At 36.4% G+C, this 22,147-nt stretch overlaps 1 protein-coding gene across 1 annotated transcript in view; it reads left to right on the plus strand.

Annotated features, from left to right (window-relative positions):
* SKAP2 (src kinase associated phosphoprotein 2) overlaps positions 1-14,480 on the plus strand; it is a 159,461-nt gene extending 144,981 nt beyond the window's left edge. Inside the window, exons 11-13 of the mRNA XM_075922173.2 lie at positions 1,455-1,567; positions 11,500-11,601; positions 11,967-14,480. Coding sequence (XP_075778288.1) covers positions 1,455-1,567; positions 11,500-11,592 — 206 coding nt within the window. The 3' untranslated portion in view covers positions 11,593-11,601; positions 11,967-14,480. The remainder of the gene's footprint in view (positions 1-1,454; positions 1,568-11,499; positions 11,602-11,966) is intronic.
* Positions 14,481-22,147: the final 7,667 nt, after the last annotated feature.

Here is a 22,147-nt window from a genome sequence, read left to right on the forward strand (position 1 = left end):
TTCTATGCTGCTAGCCCTAGTGCCCTCTAGTGCTATGTGATAGAAGATAACAAATGGCATGCATAGCCGTTTTAATTTGTGCCAGAATTGTGCAGATTCCTGCTTAGGTCAGTAATGACATCTGAAAGTGCTAGCCCACAAACTGAAGTAAATAAATACAAAGCAGCTCTTCTTGCTGCTGTAGGAAACATTTCAACTTAAGTCAAAATGTTTGCCAAATAGAGAATAACAACATTAACAGAGAAATACTTTAAAAAAATTGTGTAGCAATTTCTCCTATTTGTTATCTGATATTTTAAGGGAATGTTTTTTTCCTGTAATAAAGAACCAATCATGATTAAATTGCGACCTATCAATAATTGTTTAGCATCCTAGTGACAGGCAAATGTGACGTATGCATGTTGGAATAATCAGCAAGCCTGCAGTTCCAAGATCATATAACACAATTAAAATGATACCCTTGATTCAGTCAGTTCGGTGATATTTATGTTATCAGAATTAGAAGATAGCTTTCCAGTGTTGTAAATTGTTAGTACATACTCTGTCTGGTTTGTGTATACATAATGTAACTGGTCAGCTTATTGGCATTGCTTACATTCTTTGTGAGTTAACTCATCATAGTCCATTTTCACAAAATTAAAAACAGGAAATCATTTGTAGTGTAACAGAAGTGTCCAGTGTATTTAACCATGTTTAAGTTCTGTGTTCCAGTAGATGTATTCTGTATGATAAGCATACGACAAAGCATTTATTACTCTGTTATTGCAGTATTACGGAGCAAAGAGTGCTAAATAATCAATCAGTTAATGGTCTGTATGGCAGTTTGAACACTGCACATCCATTGTGCTTATGCTGTTAGAAGGATGAGCTTATGACTATGGTGTATGTTGCATGTTTAGCCAGGGTTTAAATGTCTTAAACTGGAGCTGACACCAAATATTTTAGAAATGCTGTTTCAGCAAACAGTTTCAAAGTTGCTACAATCTTTCAGCAGTAACAACCAAAGACTTATATATGAAAGACTCTCAAAAAAGGGAAAACCTTGCTGAAAAGAAAGATGTGTGCCAAAAAATTGCTTACCATTGATCTTTTCTCACCAATTTTATTAATTGCACTTTAACATGTTACCCTTTTCAAGTTAAGATACAAACATTGCTTGCTGCAAATATGTTAGTAAAGAACTAGGTGCTGTGAGATGCAGCTGCTAAATGCTTTAAGAACCTGTAGCTGCATGTTTTGGGTGACACAACTGTTACCAAATGAAGCGTTCACATGTTAAACTGGTTTTCTGATTGCATTTTTTTTTGTGGGGATGTGGCAGATTTCTACAGCGAGTATTGAGAAATGTGCTTTAGCCCACCTTTTGTTTGGTGCGTGAAGATTTAATTGCTGCCTTTGATGATAAAAGATTACAAATGCTGGAAGGTTTTAATGTACGCTTTTTTTCTCCCTAGGGGATAAAAATACCGATTATACTAATTTCTACCAAGGTTTATGGGACTGCACAGGAGACGTTCCTGATGAGTTGTCATTTAAACGTGGTGATGTTATCTACATTCTCAGCAAGGTACAGTATGCTACTGAGAGTAAATTGGTGTAAGAAAAGAGTCATACCATACTACAATATTACAGGGCTGGGGGGGGGAGGGAAGGACTGGCACTCCCTTTAGAGCCTTTGTTAGAAATCAGACATTCATGGTAATGAATTATATTGTCACATGAAATATAATCACATTTAAAACATAACCATGTAACAGGAGACAACTTAAAAGTATGTTTATCTATTCATTTAATCTTGCCTAACATCCTCTAGCTAATTTAATTGAAGACTATGTGCTTACTCTAGGTAAAAGTTAACCTTGTAGGGTATACTATATTATGTTGTGTGTTATGAATTTTATTTCCTCTTCCTTTATATTCTTGTGTGTGTTGATTCTGGTTTTCTGGGCATCTTGCTACTGGAAACAGTTTGTTTTAAAAACTGAGCTTTCATCTTCTTTGTGTACACTGCAGCTGTTCTGACAATTTAGGCTTTGTGTATGTTTGTTCTGACAGATTCAGGCAATTTTTAATTCACCACTTTTTCCTGTTTGCTTAAAAAAACCCACAGAGGTTTTCTGTAACAATATAATGTCTTGAATTAAACTCGCAGACATGTTTTATTATAAGATAGATTAATTTGCCTACCTTTCTTAAACAATCAGGACAAAATGCTTTCCTTGGATGTACTTACACAAAGTCCACTGAAGTTTACATGTGAGTTCGTCTGAGAGTAATTTTTTTCTTCACCTCATGTACAAAAATCCTTAGTTTCCACAGTAAATAAACTGAAAAAATTTTTTTGTAGTAGCACTTCTCAGTTACATTCCTTCACCCACAATTGTCATTTAGTACAATGCTGAAGGCATTGGGGCTCATTTAAACTCTGGAGTTGTGCGCAGAAATAATAAATAACCCCATTAAAGCTGCAATACTCTTTCTGTTAGTTTGAAACTTTCAGTTTCATCACTGTTGCTTTAAATCTTCCTTGATTCATTTAACTGCAGTGTTTTTGGATAATGAATGTATGGCTTCTGTTTAAATAACTTTTCAGATTTACGGTTGGAAAGATAGTCATATATAAAAATATGGAAGATGTATTGCTAATGATGATATGACCATGAGGTTCTTTTGAGCTATTTCATTGTCACTTAAGCTAATAACCGAATTACATTAATAAAAGTAGGATACGGTTTTTTGGTTGGGCAGACTGCCATTCAGAACTGAAGATCAGTACTCCTAACAAATATGGAAAAATATAAGCAAACAATATCACTATATACATGAGCCTCTTTTTTTTTTTACTATTATTTAATGCCACAAGGAGCTAATTAAATCTTAGACAATTAACAACTATTTACCCCTCTCCTACAGATAGTTTGAAAGAACTCACTTTAAAAATTCGAGCATAAAATTAGAACAGAAGGGAAGAAAATGTAGCTTAATCTCTCCACCCTCTCTGGGTTGTACCTTGATTAATGCATATTCAGTCTTTGAGACTGGCCTGCTAATTTTTCTGACTTCAGACAAGTAGAAGCCTTCTGGTGAGGGTTGATTTCTACCCCAAAACAGAGTCCACAGTATTCAGTCTTCTTTCACAAAGGGATTGATTAGAGCTTTTTCAGGAAAAATTAGTTTTGGCCACTACTGTCAGCTCTGAATTTAGAGTCCTGAAGGTAAAGTGCCAGGAAATTATCTATGTAACCCTCCACTTCATTCAGTTTCAAGATCTATCTGATCATTACTAACCAGACAAAGGGTTTGTTAAGAAACAACCAAGGTAAAATGTAATCTAGAGCCCTAAAATCGGAAAAGACTTTTCTGCAACCCATATTTCTTAATATAGTAGATTAATACTTGGGTTTTGAGCAGTAGTATGAATCTTAGGCAATTTTTTAATTTTTTTACACCATCTAGTGGTTGAAAATGAGAGATGCAGTTGCTGACAAGGTAATGTGTGTAGATCCAAAATGGTGTCATAAATTCAATTCCAGCGTGGCTTATTACTTTCCTATCATGTGTCAGCTAGGTTTTAACATTAATCATGGCACAATCATGTTTCACTGATAAGGAATTAAGTGCAAGTGTTATATGTTGAAGGAAGAATGCAATATTAAGAAAAATGTTTGGTATTTGTTTTATAGAGAAATGTAAATCTCATGAACTTGACAAAATATGTATTTCTAACTTCTACCAACACTACTTTTGTATCTTCTGCCAAAAAATGTTATTTTTACATGCTCTCTACAGTACCTTATAGAAGTTTTCACAAATGACTTTTTTTCTCTCAATTCGGTAAGTGTATTACTGTAACAGAAGCAATTTTGTTTTGACTTGAAAAATTATAGCATTTTTACATTTTAAAAAGATATTGAAAATAAGATGACAATATGTAATAGTTGAGGTGATTCTAGTTTCATTGCACCTAGATCAAATAATCATGGTTTCATTCACACATTGATTATTTGTAATTTATTTGCCAGTGTAGCTAAACACTACAGAAGGCCAATTCTTGTTTGACATACTCATGAGTAATCCTGTTGAAATCAACATTGCACACTACTACCTTGATCCTGCAAACACACGTTAGCAGTAATGTGTTCCTGAACAAAAGTAGATTTCCCTTGTTAGCACTGAGCCCTGAAATCTGGCTGAGCTACCTTCCAAGTCTGGGGCATTTTTGCATTCTAAATTTTTGCACCTAAGTAATATTACATCTACCAGTTCTTCCCATAGAAGGAGAACATGTAACTTTTTGCTGTAAACTTTTACTTTTAAGTATTTCCTTAAAATTTTGAGAATTTTTAAATAACAGATTTTATGAACAAATGCTTTATAGCACATTTTTATAAGTAGTCTGTTAGCTAAAAAGATTACCTTTATTTGATTAGAGTGAATCTGTCCAGTTATACACTTATGCTGATATCATGTAAATATTTGTATTAGTTCTCATGAATGTGTGTGTATTCATGTTTGTGTATGTGTCTGTGCATGCCCATGCACAAGTGTTTTGTCATATTTATTCTATTTTATTCAACCTTCAGAAATGTGTACTTCCTTTATTGGCAGATGAATTTTAATGTTGATAAATCCAACATAATGCATATTGAAAGACATAATCTCAACAACGCATATAAAATGATGGGGACTAAATTAGCTGTTACTACTCAAGAGCAAAATCTTGGAATGATCTTGGACTGAAAACATCCACTTAATGTGCAGCAGCAATCAAAAAAGCAAACAATGTTAGGAATTAAGAACGGGATTGAGAATAAGACTGAGAACAACTTATTGTCTCTCTACAAGTTCATGGTATTTCCACATCTTGAATATTGCATGCAGATGTAGTTGCCTCATCTCAAAAAGATATCTTGGCATTGGAAAAAATTCAGAAAAGTGCAACAAAAATATTAGGGGGTATGGAACAACTGTCACATGAGAAGAGATTAATAAGACTCAGGCTTTTTAGCTTGGAAAAGAGACAACTAAAGAGGAATATGAGAGAAGTGTATAAAATCATGATTGGTGTGGAGAAAAGTTATTTACTTGGTCCCATAAGTCAAGAACTAGGGGTCACTAAATGAAATTATTAGGTAGTTGGTTTAAAACAAATAAAAGGATGTATTTCTTCACATAATGCACAATCAACCTGTAGAACTCCTTGCCAGAGGATTTTGTGAAGACCAGGACTATAACAGAGTCCAAAAAAGATCTAGATAAATTCATGGAGGATAGGTCCAGGTTGGGTAGGAATGGTGTCCCTTGCCTCTGTCTGTCAGAAGTTGGGAATGGTAATGGGGGTGGATCACTTGATGATTACCTATTCTGTTCATTCCCTCTGGATTACCTAGCATTGGCCACAATAAGAAGACAAGATACTGGACAAGATGCACTTTGGTCTGACCCTGTATGACCAATCTTATGTTCTTATATCCCATCCCACAAAAAAGTAATACAGTTATGTAGGAGCTTCACCAGGATTTTTTTCCAATTACAGTTAGCTCATGGAGAAAGCAAACGTTACATTAGGAGTGCAATACTTTGGGGGTCAAATTCTGCAAGGTACTGAAAGTCCTTAACTTTCGTTTAGTTGTAGGTTCTCATTTGACTTCAAAATCCTATGATAAATGGGAAAACAAACTATGATGAGTCAGTTGTTATAAATCCCAAACATCTTATTTTGTATATAAAAATTGTTTTTAAAAATAAAGCCTAAGCAGGGGTGATTGAATATCTATATTTTTTTTAAAGTTGGCTATGCTTTGGATTCAGAGTGTGTGCGCAGTAAATATATGGGTGGCAGTTGCATTATTTTCTAGTAAGAGTATTTCATAATGGAAAGCTTCATAATGTCATCAGCCAGATGCAAATTATTATGATGCTGTGCTGAGTGCATTAGCAGACCCCTTCATCCTTCTAGCAGTCCATTACCCTGTATTCATATACTATGCAAGCCTTGCTGACCTTTATCTTCTTTTCATACCAAACAGATTTATACATTTGTTGCTAAAAGCAACAAATAACATTAACTAGAAAGACAAACGTCATATTTCAGCCAGTTTTGCTGAAATTCTACCCATTTCCTGTTACTTCAGTATACACCAATACAACATGACGCTAGGCTTGTAAGTATTTATTGTTCATAGGAATTTCATTCACTGGTTAACCCTTTTCCTTAAGGACACTGGAACTTTTGCTGATGTAAAGCAAGGATTTCTGTACACCATTTTCAACATCTGTAAATGCTTAATGGTAGCTCTTTTAACAAATTTAAAAAAAATAACCACCCCATTGTGCACCTCTTAACCTGTGTTTTGTTTAATGAAAATACAAAGAATCTACTAGTCTTGTGAGCTCAGATCACTGCATATGAAAATAGAATAGAGCACAAAAGTAGAACTCTTGTCTGACAAGTATGATGCATCAAGTATAGAGAGAACACACTTTTTAATAGTTATATGAAGACATGATGTATATGCTGGTAAAATATGGAATATTTTTATTTGAAGATTACCTAGTCATAATGAAATCTGTATTTGTCAAAAATTTAGTTCCATGTGATCACACTACACTGTAAGTTATCCTTTTTCCATTTGTTTAGGTGTATGTCCTGTACAAAAAAGGAAACCTGCTTTATGATGGTTAAAAAATAAGATAACGGTAAAGACCTGGAAGTGTGGGTATATCTAACCCAGACCAGGTCAAAAGTGATTTTAGCTGTGTACACTGTATCTGTTATTAATAAGCACTTAATATTATCTAGCTCACTAGGAAATATTTTGACATTATGATTTGTGATGCATATAAAACAGATTTTCTGTTCTTCTAAGAAGTTTTTCAGGATACCAATTTTGAATTTTAAACTCAATTCTGTGTTCTCATCTTTGAACTGTAGCTTAAATTGATTTATATTTCATTAAGTTATGTCATAACCTAATAATGCTTCCATACAATAAATCTGAGGTTTATATTCCTAAAACACCCTATTTTTCTAAACCAACTCTACTACCTCTGAAGAGGTCTCATTCGGTTATCTAAAGCATTTTTCACTTGCTGTTTTTTAGAGAAAATGTCATTCTATGCCAAAAAAGGTCTCCTGTCAATCACGTGTCAATCAGCAATTACATCAGATAGAGACATACACATACACGAAATTTTCCAGATAGTCTGAATCACCTGGGCAAATTAGAGTTGGTTTTAAATATTATCTTGCCAAAATTGGCTGTTAGGATATTTTTTTTAAAAAATTCTTCCTGTCTCCTGCTCCTTTACTGCCTGATGGTGGGGGGCTACTCATTGAATTGAGATGGAGAATTTATCTGTAAACAGGCTGTGATTAAAAGTTTCAAATCTTTAATTGTTAAGAAGTTAGTTTTACAGTTGTATAGAAAAAAGAATCATAATCCACACATTTTAGATGTTTTCTGAAGTATGAATTCATTGTTTTCCATGTCTTGAAATACAAAGATGGCTTTCAGAAATCTTTACTTCCAAAGAGAAAATACATGACAGGAATTCGTGGATTCTAGGGCCAGGAGGGACCATTGTGATCTAATCTGATCTTCTTTGTAACACAGGCCAGAGTAACACTTGGCCCAAATAATTCCTAGAGCATCTGTTTTAGAAAAAAAAAAAATCCAATCTTGATTTAAAAATTGCTAGTGATTTTGAATCCTCAATGATGTTTGGTAAATTGTTCCAGTTTTTAATTAACTTCTTGTTAAAACCTGACACCTTATTTCAGTAGTAAGCAATACAGTCACATAAGTTGCCAGATGCCCTCATCTCATGTTGCAGTCTGTGGGAGTTGAAAGCGTACTAACCTTCTGTCCAAGACACTCCGCTCTGCTCGGGGTCTGGCCCTTAGAAAGGGAATGAGAGAGAACTTCCTGCAAAAATTTTACATTTTGAACGTCTCTCTTTATGGGAACTTTTCATATGCTAAAAAATGATAAGATAAAAATATAAAATAAATATGAAAGTTGCTAGTGTGTATCCATTGAATGCACCATACCAAATCTCAAAAACCTTTTAGGCCTGCGTCCCTTAATGCCTTAAGCACATGCTAACCTTTACACATTCATGTTGCCACTCTGGGGGCAGTAGATAGGGGCATCTGTAGAAAAACATATAAATACTATACACTACATGGAGAATAAATGTTAAAGCAAAAATAGTTTTAAATGAGTGGCTTTCTTTCATTCTTTCTTTAAACTGGATGCACTAACTTTGTTTTATAATCAGCATCTGTTAAAAAAAAAAGCTATCACCCACTATGTCTCAGAATCAACAATTAAAATATATCAGCAATTTAGAAAACATTTAGCTGTTCCTTGTGTTTACCTCGTTGTATTAGTTGGAAAGGATTTTTCTCCTTCTCTCCCCCCTTCACACCTCTGCCCCACACATACTATATGTCTTGTGAACCAATTCATTTTGCAGTTATTTAATTTCTTTGGAGCGTTATTTTCATACAGTAAACAGAGAAACTCTGGATCTTGATAGCATTTCTACTAAGGAGAAAGAAGCTTTGTGTTAGTAATTACCTAACATTGTCAGGAGCTGACTGCAGGCCTCTTTCTAGTGATAACAGAATAACCACATAATATAGCTTTATAGCACATGATTAATAGAAAATAATTACATGTCCTACAAAGGGACGCAATATTTCTTATAAATTGACTAGAATGGTTTCCTGTAGATTAAAGGACTCTTCATTATTTTATCAGTTCTTCTGAAGTATAGTCACTTGCCTCTGTTAGCGCTGATGGTAGGAGCTGAATGCAGTGAGGGATACCAGATGGTAAGCTTTCTCAGACCTGAGGTCCTACTTGCTGCTTGCAGGATGCCATGCTTCCTTACTGTTAATAGTACATATTCTAACTGGATTCAGTTTCTTGAAACTATTCTCTATTTGCCACAATGTGGATTTTAGTCTTTATTTTATTCCACGCCTGGCTTATACAGCAATAACAGACATATGGAACTTCAAGACAACATTGAATCAATGGCATTATTTTGTCACTGTAAGTAATTTATCATTGATAACGATAGTTGCAACAATACATCAAATTAGATTTTGAATAAGGGTATGCAGGCAGGTGAGAGTTAGTATTTAGAGAGAGACATACACACATTACACACAGTTTATAAAGGGGACTTGTATGTAATGATGACTATGAAACCTAAGGTTAAAATATTATATTCTTGGTCACCAGGAACTCTTATTATATTATTGTTCCAATTTCTATTGACTACAGATGGTTTAATTGGGATTCATGTTGCTCTAGAGGCTCATACAAAAGAACAGTAATGATAAAGTAAAAGCTTCTATGTTGCAGGCTTGTCTTTATGGTCTAATGGCTGCAGTGATTCCATAAATTAGCTTACTAGACTGTTACATCACCATCCATTTCATCTTATCACTTAGCTTCACACAAGAGCATTAAATGGCATATTACCAAATAGCAAGAAACAGAAAGTTTCAAAGAGCAACATGTTTGTAATTTAAATTAGGCCATCTGAATAGCTTTTTAAAAGTTAATCTGGAATCAAAGTTCACACATTCTCTTTAAGTGAAACATTTTCAAGCAATAATTTAGTCCACAACCTTCTTCTGTGCCATTTGTTATAAGTGTTTTAATGACCACTTAACTAAGCCTCTTCCCTGATCTCATGTATTGTTTGTTTTTGGTGATGTCTAGTAAAACTTGCTTAATCAATCTTTCTTGGGCTCACTTCATGAGTTACACATAGCAGCTTAAAGTATCTTGTTGCTTTTTCATTAGGAAGATTAATTGGCGAAATTCCTTTAGCATAGGTGAGTGCTGGCATCTTGAGAAATTGCCACTTTCTAGTCTAGAGCTAGTTTGTATACTTAAAGCAGCATATTTTGATTTTATAAATAAATAATAAAATGTAGTAAACAAACAAGCTGAGCTGGAACATTTGTTGTCCCTGATATTTGAACATTTCCGTAATCTTTTAAGGTTTTTGACTGTAGGGTGTGTTTCATAACAATTCCTTCAGTTTTTCTTGAAATGTAACGGGGTAATTCTCTCACTGCCAGCCTCATTGATATTGCTCTAGGCTTTTATAGACCAGGGAGTTGCCCACAATCCCTTGCTACAGAGTTGAGAAGGAGGTGGAATTCCTTCCTTAGCTTCTCCCAATCATGTGTTCTCCAGCTTAATCTGTATTGGATTATTTTAATTTCACATTCATTGTCATATTTTATATATTAGAGGACAGGACTTTCAGATTATTAGTATTCTATTTATTTTGGAGGGTAGAAGAAGGGAATCTGTTTAATCTGTGAATCGGATCTATCTGTACATCCAACAACAAAATAAAGAGGATAATTAAGGGATTGGGAAAATGGGGTAAATAGTCCTCTTGTTAGTTGCAAGTCAGTATAATTAAAGTTATAATACAAAAGTATTAACCCTTAAACTTTTAGGTTTCACTTGGCTGCTATGTCATAAATAGCTTTAGCTATAGGCAAAATAGCTCATAGTGTCACAATAGAACCATCAACTCAGAAATCATACAGCCTTTCTTTTTGCTTTAGTTTTCTTTCTCTCCCCCCACCCCCAAAAGAGCAGTATGGTAGGAAGCAAATGTTGCTCATTATATAGATCTCTGTGTATTCTATTTTCCATGTTTGTTCCACAGTAATTATCTTACTAATCAATCCATTCTAAAGAGGGTCTTGTGTAATTCGGTGCATGTATGCATACACGCAATTTCAGCAGTTGCTATTTATTGAACTCCTGTTAAGATTGACCTTAAATTAGTCACCTCATAAAAAAAATTAAATTTGAATGCCAAAATTCTCTTTCTTAGTATTGCTTTTTTTGGAAATATTCTTTCTTTAAACTATTGTAATTCATTTTGTTTCATATTTGTCTCACTAAGCCTAAACAAATTTCAAACATAAATACAGTTGTAATCTGCCAGACATATGAGAGCTGTTAAAGAATTTTCAGCAAGGCTAAAGAATGGTATACTTTGTCCATAGAAAGAGAATATGCATTAGATAGTTGACATTCCTTTCATATTTGAGAAAAAAATTATCTTAATCTGATTGTAAGTTCCTTTACGTTTAGGAAATTTCTATAACTTCAGCATTCCCCTGTTGGATATTAGTTACACACAATAGGATTTTATATAGGTTTTAGGGAGAAAAGGGAGCGCAAGTGTGATTTTTACCTGTTGTAGAGAAACATTAGGGGTTTTTTTCAAAACACTGTAACAAATATGCTGGTATTTCAAATGTAATGTATTTCTTTGCCTAATCATGCATTTTGAATGCCGCAAGCAAAAGAATCTAAAGTTTTCTATTTTAATTTCAAGTTCTTATAACTGTATATAAGAGGAAATATCCATAAGAAGTTTCATATAAACTCTGTTGCATTGATATCAGACTAAAGGTTAATATTGCATATTGTTTTCAATTAGGAGTACCATAGATTTGGCTGGTGGGTAGGAGAAATGAAGGGATCCATTGGCCTGGTGCCTAGAGACTACATAATAGAGATGTATGAGATTTGAGAGGCCTGGGTAAGTACATTTTAATCCAATCTTCTGTAATGGTTTATATGTTCCCTTGGTCTCTGTTTCATAAGTATTTCTTTCCTGGAACCTTTGCAGGAGTTCTGTTGACAAATATATTTTGCCACTATCTTAAAGTTCAATTAAAGAAACTGGGTTTGTATATGAAATAAAAAATAACTATTGTGCTTAGAATTAGATGTATTCTATAACCAGCTTCCTTTATTTTGTCCTTTCAATAGAATCAAGTTTGCAAGCTTTCTAGTTATTTTAGGCGGGAGGGGGGTGAGAGAGAGAGAGAGTGAGAGAGAGATTTGGTATTTGTTGGATTTTTTGACTAACAGTGTATTGTAAATGTCATTCTTCCTAATCAGGAGAAGTCTGCAATTACAATCAAGAGTGATGTACAACTGCACCTTCCAGACCAGGTTTCCAAAATGGAAAGATTCAACTGTGTGTACTTGTTGTTGTTTGATGGATTTAGTAATACCACCACATCAAATACATTAAACATTTTTACATTTTTCTTCATCTCTATGCTACTTTATCATTTGTCTTTTTGGAAACGTACTCTGTTCAATCCTTTGTTGTATAACTACAATACTGTGACACGCAATAGAAAGTGTTGATGGACAAGCAGCAAAGCTGTACCTATTGCTGTTTTGCTTAAATATTAAGTGCACTTTATGGTCATAGATATGCTTTGTTTAAATGGAATCAGGTAATCTTTTCCTATTTAATTCTTAGAAATTTAGTAGCACTTTGACAGTAGCAAATTATTATTTTCCTCATATTTTTTTACATTTCTGCATCATTTATTTTTTTCATGTCAGTTTATTTTTATGCAGAATAATGCTTTATACACACAGAATAATATATAAACCAGAATCTCAACTTATGTAAATCAGCTCCATTAAAATAATTTAAACTACTCTGTTTTATACCATTCTATTTTTATTGGCAGATTTACATTGTGAGAAATATGGACATCAGAATAAAAATGATATAGTCTGGGTTCACAACACCTGTTGTATAAAAAGAAAACATTTGTGGGTGATTCCTTGTCAGCAAAAGAGTCTACATACCTGTTGTGTTATTGTTGAAGTATGGATGCTGTCATTAGGCCAATCCTGTAAACCTTACTTATGTAAATGATCCTTGTTTGCATAAGTAGTGCCTCTGAACACTATAAGACATTTTGTGAATGCAGGTTATCTACAGTCTTGACCATATAAAATCTGAAATCTGGAGTTACTCACTTAAACCACACACGCGTAGAAAACATTTCATCTAAGTACACAAAAGCAGAACAATTCAGAGTTAATACTTAAAATCTCCTAATTGTACTTACATACTAAAATACACAGTACCTAAGATCACCTACTAGAGTCTCTAACACAGCTGGAAACAAGTAGAGGTTAGCCCTATGATTTTTAAGATTTTCAAGCTGCCAAAACAGCAGGTCAGGCCAGTCTGTGAGTTGCTGAGTTTATGCAGTTCTTAGTAAGTTGCTTGTGCTATTAATGCTTCAGGCTAGCCCTGAAAACAGAATGGGTTAAAAGGTAGTTTTTTGTCTGTGTGTGGTTTAGACCACTAATGTTTCTTTCTTTTACTTTTTGTTACTCAAGACTACTAGTAGGAGTAAAATAAGGGGAGGGTTTTTTATAAACTTTTTGTTAAATAAAACCAGGTTGGTATGTAATATAATCTGGGAAGAATTAAAATTATAGATTATAACTTTAAATCTTTATTTTATCAAGTGTACTTCTGGAAAAAAATATATAATGTGTTTGTGTGTGAATTGTCAATATCAGGAGAACTTTTTCCTCATTAAAATGACTGCACGATAAATCCACCTTAATCTGTATTAATTACACAAATCAGAAAGTCACCACAATTACTTTCTTTTTGTACCAGCTCTTTTGTCAAATATATTATGCACACATCAGTTGCCTATAAAATAAAAAAGGAAAAAATCTGTTAAGCTAAATTTGATTTTTAAAAAGATACTTTATATGCCAAAATTAAAGCCATAGAAAATTTCTACAGCTGAGTTAAACCCTTGAAATGAGTGTCTCATGTTGACAAATCATAAACTACAGTAGTACCAGTAGGCACACAATTATATTTATATTGTAATATAAAAAGAGAAGATTTTGCAATGGTTTGTCAGTAGATGGCAGCAGATTTTCGTAGCATGTTGAACTGGTTTGAAACCCTTCCCCCGACCAATGTCTCATGTACAGGCACATGATTTGCAACTTAAAACATTTGGAGGGCTCCTTTTCTCTTTGCTTGTTAATCCAGGAGAGGGAGTCCTTAGCTAACTGATGAATAAAAAGCTTTTTGAGCTGTTTTTCCTGGTGATGGTGACACAAGTAGAAATAAAGCCTCTTTTGTCCATCATTCCTAGATCCCTTTGGGTTCTTTTCCTCACTAAGTTTCATGGAAGAGTTTAGCTAGCAAACTGCATAAACATTTGAAAACTAGGATATTCTAAAACAGAGACCCATAACTCTGACCGAAAGCCCTGACCTGAAATTTCTCAGAATAAACTAACAATGCAAAATAGGGGAAAGTGTTTACTTTAAATCGTTGCAAATGCCATAACCTTTTTTGGATGTGAAGATTCCCATTATTACAACTGAAACAAAATAGAAAATGTGCTTAATTGCTTTGTTATTTGCTTGGGTTTCATTTGCCTTTCTATGAGCAGTAAGACAGCTAATTTTTTTCCAAAGGTGATTGTAAGTCATATTTTATACAGCATTTTTAGTTGATTATTTGCTCTGTACTGAATTTGTACTATATTGTCATTAGATCTTGCAATAATGTTCCACTCTGCAAATTTTTAAGGTTCAAATAAAGTTTAATTGTTTGCAAACTGTTATGATGCTAATAATTCAACAGCCTGCTGTGTTACTAATGAAATTACTTTGTTATGATTAATTTGGAAAATAGTGTGTTGATTGTAGTAATTAAGCACAACAAGGTGAAGTAAATGATTCTAATGCCATCTGGCCTCCAAACTGAATGAAGAAATGAAATGGGGCTGTCATCTGAATTTATTCAGAGAAATAAGGGTAATACAAATGTCTTTTTATTTCTGTATCACTTGGACAAAACTGTACCACCTCTACTATGACTTCATCTACTTTAGTGTACATAATTCTTTCACTTTGCATTACTTGCTTCAGGCTCACAAATTTTACTTGCATCTAGGCGGGATTTACTTCCCTGTGCACATTACCTCGAAGTACATATACAGTAGTGTAGTCTGGGATGACAGCCACTTTAATCATAAGATTCAGAGTGAGATTTATAAAAGTTCTCAGTAGTGGCCTTAAAGTTAATTATAAAATTTCTGTTGACTTAAAGGAACTGGAGTTAGGCCAAACCAGAACATTTAAAGAAAATCCCATTCTAAGTATTCAAAGCCAAATACATAATCTTTATTCGGTTTTGCTCTATAAGCTGTACATAACACAAACTCCCTTTTTATGAGACCCAAGACCTACTGAAGTTAATGGAAAGATTCCTTTTTAATTCAGGGGCTTTTGAATCACATCCTTAGAACATCAAAGCAAAATGAAAAAAAGAAAAGCTGCATCATTTTCAAAGGCCGGGTCTACATTAGGAAACTATTTTGAAATAACTAAATTTGACTTAACTCCTGATTTTACAAAATCAAAATAGCATGTCCCTACTACAGAGAAGCCTCGAAATTCGTCCTACGCAAGCTCCATTAATGTGGACATGCTACCTCGGCTCAGAGCCCTAGGAACCACTGGAGTGTAATTAGTTCGAATTACTCTGGGGAGTAGTTATTTCAAAATAGTGGCACTGGAGCATCCACACTAATGGTATTTCAAAATAACTGTTTAACATTTGTATTATTCCCCGAGAAAAGCAGGAGTACATATTTCAAATTAATTGGCCCCTTGTTTTGAAATATCAAGCTTGGTAGTGTGGATGTTCCACTTATAAATTTGATCTAAGGGATGTTATTTCGAAATAAAGCCCTAGTGTACACCAGGGCAAAATGCCCTCTGCTGAATCTGCTGCCAGTCAGGCTTCTGTCTTAGGGAGAGGTGCTGCTGTTTCTATAAGCTCTGCTTTAACTTTGACTGTATAATCAGACACTCAGAATCCTGCATAGCCGTGAGTTAGGAACTTACTTTTGTTTCACAAGCAAAGGGACTGAAGAAGAAACTGATGGGGTCAGGAGCCTGATCTTTACCACATTAATTAGGTACTGCATCTCCGCTATACTAGAGCTTACACACACAGAAAGAGATCCAAATGCATGATTATCGAACACCACCAAGCTACACAGGCATCCAGAAAAGTCACTTATACCATTTTTTTCCTCCATCTGATTGGGGGTGCACTGCAAGAGCTGCAGTTATAAAAGGCAAGGGAAAAGGAGTAATAGTCCAGTAATCATGGATTAGAACATATAGAAAATGTATTGATATCAGACTTTACCCTCTACCCATTTTTAGGTTGGAATAGTTTCTTCAGTTAAATCAAAGGAACCGTTCAGAATAAGCAAAGTTGTGACAGAACATGATGATCTAGGAAAGTTTTCTAGAAAGAGGTTTGCACATAACTCTTTGTACTGATATAGGTATCATTGGATATCAGGATACAAATGACAATTGGAACACATCCTAAGACATTCATTGGTCATGGCTTGTGAAGTCAGTGTTCCTCAAAGGCCTGATTCATTCAGCCAAGCCATGTGCACCCTGCTTAACAAAATAATCAGTGAGCTGGGATTGGAGCGAAGAATGTTCAGCCACATGTTCAACACCCATTTTAGAGCTATTTTCTCCATCCTCCTCCTCCTCCTACTGCTGAATCCCTTGCTGCTCATATGAACATCCTTCAGCTGGTGGGCTATCTTATCAGTTTGTTATCCAGCCCAGACGCAGGGGCCGCACTTTGCTGCACTTCCCCTGAAGCAAGCTTATGAGATGGAAGTCTCTCCAATTCTGCAGGAGTGAGATAAGCAGCAGCATGTTGCTGCCAGGCAAGGTTAGCAGCAAGGAAAGGGATGGGGAGCCAGGGCCCTGCCTATTCCCTTTCCATCTGTGTGGAGGGGAAGGGATATAGCAGCTATGCAGATTCTGCTTCCCCTGCTCACAGAAACCAGTGGTTTTGCGCAAGAGAGGGGGAGGGTAGGCACTGTAAGGCTTTTCTACTCTTGTGCCCTGATCTGCAGAACTATCTGCTCCTGAGTGCTAAAACTATAAAAGGACTTTATTTAGAGTGATTATTGTAATAGGATCCAGTGGATTTGACACTGTTTCTGAAGGCAGAGGTCCTCTTCCTACTCAAACAGCTGTGTAGGAGTCCACAGAAAATGCCAGGACTCTGGTCCAACTGCAGGCAAAGGAAAAACCTTGCAGCAGAGGGAGGCACTGTATACCAGATGGAAAACATTGCTGGTGCATTCTGAAATGTGAGATGTTCTCTTCCTTTATTCAAAAGTTAGCTCTGTTCCCAGCCCTTTGGAAAGAGAAGGTTTTACAATAAAGTAAGATGCAACCATCAAGAAGGTGGGTCTGAGTGGAGGGAACCCAGAACAACAAGGCAGAGTCTGAAAACAAATTCCTTGTAGGTGAGGAGCCAGATAGTTTCAATTGCCACTCACAGTTAATCTCATCTTCATTTTCTGCTGCTAACTAATTACTGGGTTGATTCTGTGCTTTACAGACGGGCTCCTTCCTGCACCACTGAAAAGCAACCACTGAGTGGCTTGTGCTAGGCAATAGACAGCTTTATAGCAATAGTATAGCATAGCCAGAAGATGAGAGAGCATTCTATATTCAGTTGCAGTGGAAGTGAGGATTTATGTAGATGGAATAAAATTACCACTCTGGCCAATTACAGCTCATATATATGCCCCTACTCTTGTGAAATTGACATGGGAATTTTAATAGCCACAAATAATAGGGTCTTCGTTTTTCAATTCATATTGGAAGACACCACCTCCTGCAGCATAATACCCACCCATTTCTAGGACTCTGGGCTAGAAGAAAAACTATTGCACAGAAACACCAGCAGTCTGTCCATCTTCCATCAGTAACAGGGGTTCTTTGGCAGTGTCTCAGCCAAGAATTGACATGGCCTAATGTTGCTGTGTAGTGAGATCAGATAGGCTCTTACTGACAAAGGTGGAGAATGAACAGCCTGTGAGGTGAGTTACTCATTGGCAGTCTTGCAATTCCAAGGCCGAATTGTGAATGAGTTGGAAAAGATGGTTGCAATACATGGAAGTGTGTATGATATAAGGCAATCAGGGCAGCCTTCTTCCTTTGTTGTCTTTTTTCAAGAGAATTCTAGACATCTTGTTGGGTTGAGAGAAGACCAAGCAGAGTGGGATGGAGGATGGGGAGTTAGTGTCCCTCCATTAATAAGCTGAGTTGTTTGAATTGCTCCTTATTTCTTAAAGGTGGGTTGGTGCATGTGTCTATGCACACATGCTATTCTAGATACCCTTAATGTAAAATTGGAGACAATTTCTAGTATTCTTTTATTCTCTTCATCTCCAATTTCTACACTGCATATATCTGTGCACTTCTTCTCTGGTCCGAGGCTTATTATTTAAAGGAGAGGATCCCTTTTGGTGCTTCGTGTTGTGCAGATACAACTGGTTTTTATGGTATCAGCATCATTTCAACCCCTACCCCCCAACTGGGACAATATTTTAGGAATTTGACACACCTTTTTGTTTTAAAGAGAATTTTAGTTTGTTTATAAGGTGCCAGAAGAGTGTAAATGAAAAACTGTCAGGAGAAAGGGGAGGCTGCAGCGCACTCAACCTATTCCCGGGCCTGTTTCTGGCCCTATGTTTGGTATCCCAGCTGCCAGCCCCACCTCTTGGTCCTACTCAGGGCGGGGGAGGTGGAAAGAGAAAGGGGACAAGGACAGGGGCAAGGGAGTGCCAGGTAAAATGTTTGGAAAACACTACTTTATATTTTTTCTTAGCTGACTTTCAGCATCTATGCTATAAAAAGCATCACTATTTGTTTATATAATGTCCACAGCTCCTCCTGCCCCACAGAGCCAATGTCTGTCTACCCATTTTAGGATGAGATCACCACCTCTGGGAGCAAGTAGCTAATTAGTCTTTGTCTATTCAGTCCTGTATGCCTCTGAGGTTGGCACTACTTGGATGGTGGTTTCTGTGGGATGGACATTTACCTACTTACTGGACAGAAACAGCCACTTTAGAATATCTGATATCCATCTGATGATAACTCTGGGGCATTATTGACTTGTGATTCATATATGAAAGGCTTTGTATCCTTTTGCCTGTCCTACAATCTATCTAGCATCTACCTCTGGGAGCTCCGAGTGGAGAGAACTAAGCAGAATAATGCAAAGAGTTTGGAAACAAGAACTATTTGAAGACAGATTGTTTTGTGTGGCATTTGAAACAATCTTTTCTTCATCACTTCTAGTGCCGCTTCGTATACAGGGCTCAACGAGTGAGCTTTTTTATCTCCTGGGTTTTGCTAATTGTTGATCGGTTCTTTTCCCTGCTGCCCAGAAAGTGCAGGTTCACAGACAGATCTCTGAAATGAAGACATGCGTTGTTTATTTCCTGCTTCAATGAATGTGATCAGTCTACCAAAACAGCATAGGGTTAAATGCAAGTGCATGGCCACAGTCAGGTGCTCACCTTAAATACATTGTTACAAGGTTATCCAGTATAGATTATATAAACACTTTTCTGCAGATTGCTAAGCTTCATTTGCTAACTCAGTTGTTTTACCTGCTTGAACTGCTGACCCAGTTGTTCACCTGATCAGTTTGCTGACCAAGCTTTTAACCTGGTTGTTCTCTTTTCTTGACAGACAAGCAGGCATCTTTTCACATGTCCCAACACCACCCAATATACATTTTACATACCAAATCCTATGCTAATGTTTAAAGGGGTGGAAGCGTGGACGTCCTCAACCACAGTAAGCTGTGTTAATAAAAATGCTGTACTTCATAATAAATAGTTCTCAGAGACAAGCTGGGAGAAGTAAATCATTTGTGTTGGACCAACTTCTGTGGGTGAATGAGACAGGCTTTTGATCCCCACATTTCTAAAAGATGCCCCATCCCTCAATATTTGGGAATACGTTTTACAGTCTCTTTCTTACTGTTTACTTCCCAAGACTTTTTGAAAAGTCAGATTACAAGGGGAGTCAGGGCATAGGTGCCTGGTTAGGAAAACATCTTTTTGAAGGTCTGAAACTCTCAGTGAGTTCTGAAAGTGGAAAGACTCGGGCTGAGCCTGAGTCCTGATGTAAACAAGTTCATCAGCTGTTGGCCCTCTGCTCTGGGGCATTCCTCTGGGCTCAGCCTCTCTGCTGAACATAGCTTAGTCATAGAGGAAATCGTCACTGTGAGGGCCAGGTCCCTTCCCATTTAGGCTTTTGTAGAGTGGATAAAGATTAGGCTCTTGAATTAGAGTTTGATCTACTTAGACAATGGGTACAGTGCATGAAGCCTTCATGCAATAAGGGCTTGTCGAGTCTCATCTGGCTTAATAGGCAGGCTGCTTCTTGTTGTAGTTGTTGTGCTAAAGTAGTCCAGCCTGACACGGACCAAAGCATGGATGGTGGTACGTGGGTCAATGGAGAGGAAAGGATTCAGCCTTGGAAGAAAGAAGGCATTTTTGATCAAAGCGGAATCCAAAAGAAAAGGGAACCCAGCAGGAGTTTGATGTTATGTGACACTGAGACTCAATGGACAATAGCTAACAACTGTATTGGGGCCTTAACTCTCAAATGACGCTGTGGGATATTTATGTAGTTTGATAAACAGAGTTGCTTATTCATTAGTTGGCTAATCAGACAATGATTTCAATGTTAGTAAATGATGACGGCTGATAGATGTAGCATACAGTAAGCATAATCAATAAAGCTGGGATCAAGACCATTATAGTGGTAATCTTCTTCAAGTTACACTCTGCCTGTGTCTGCAGGCTGTTGAAATGCTGTGTGTTCATATGGACCTTCACGTTATCTGCTGCTACCACAGCGGGAATTTGAAGTGCAGTCAGTCACTCCAGAGCACCAGAAAACTCAGCAGTGACACAAACCTTCCTTGTCTGTTCTTTGTATTGTATTTTGCTTGAAACCACAGAGAGTTCTAAGTGTGTGGTGGTGGGTTCTTTTGTTTTCTATTTTATTTTTTTATACAACATCAGGAGCATTAGCCAGGTTTATTCCTTTAACCTTGGTAGAAAGTGCCTAACTAAATCTTTACTTGGGACCAGATTTGTTAATCCTTTACCGGCATTAGAGAGCAGTTATTCAGAGATGTAGTCTCATTGACTTACATGGGTCTTCTGATATAATTGCCTACAAATAGGAATAAGGGATTTACAATTTGGCCTTGTGAGTGTTTTCAAAATTTAGCTTGGAATGACTAGATGGGTTTTAATAAAGTGCCCAAGAACATGAGGAAGGAACCTGAGGACAGAAGTCTGATTTATCTGGGCAATATTCCCTGCTACAAGCCAGAAAATCCCGTGCCTACCTGTTAAAGAATATAAGAAATTTTTCTGTAGGACAGGAAGCGAATGACTTTGCTTGTCCTGATCTCCAACTGCCAAGAGTAGAACCTCTCCTCTCCTGGTGGAAATATTGGACACAATACTCCTTTCTAATTCCCAGTTGATGCATGCCTGGTCTCTGGACTTGGGGCTGAATTCTCATTGGCTACATGAATGTAAGTATGAAGTAATTCCACTGGAAACAGTGCACCTACCCCAGAGTTATACTGCTGCTGTTAAAAGTAGCATGTGTTCCAGTCTCTGTTTATCCCCTCCCCACTTCTAAGCCAAGTAAGGGCAAGTGTTTTAATTGTCTTCACCTGTATGATAGAAAATTATTGATGGCAGAAGAGCTGCTGTCATTTGAAGAATATAAAAGGCATACAGTAGTGTGGATTTATCTCATAATTATGTTTACACAATACTGTAACATATCTGTACATGGGCCAGTGCCAGCCTCCATGTCTCTGTTCTATTTTCTCTGGGCCAAATTCATTTGTTTTGAATTCAGAATGCTATTGACTTAAGTGTAGTTATCTCTACCCAAACTATCAGGGAATTTAGACTTTTTGTATTATCATCAGCACCTGAGTGTTGCCTGCCTTTTCTGATTGAACTAATTAGAGCATTTCATTCTATCCCAGACTTCCTTCACACATAATTTCAAATGAGATGTGACACCCTCCGATAGGCTGTAGCAGGGGAAGAGATCTGCAGCGGTCAGTATTGTTGTTTTGCTTCATTTGACAGTAGGAATACCTCAAGGCAGATGTTTTATTGCCCTGTCTTCCCCTTAGGACTTTCAGCAAGAAATATGTGCATGCGAAACATTGGGAGCACATAGTGTTTCCTGACACACTATTAGTAATCCTGTTTACCACAGTAGTGCATCGAGGCCAACCAAGAATCAGGCCCCATTGTGCTAGGCACTGGACACAAACAAAATAGAAGATGGTCTCAGACTGGGAGACATGTCTTGACATGGAGTTCACA

The sequence above is a fragment of the Pelodiscus sinensis genome, chromosome 2 (assembly GCF_052426305.1).
Source record: "Pelodiscus sinensis isolate ZL-2025 chromosome 2, ASM5242630v1, whole genome shotgun sequence".
Lineage (NCBI taxonomy): Eukaryota > Metazoa > Chordata > Testudines > Trionychidae > Pelodiscus > Pelodiscus sinensis.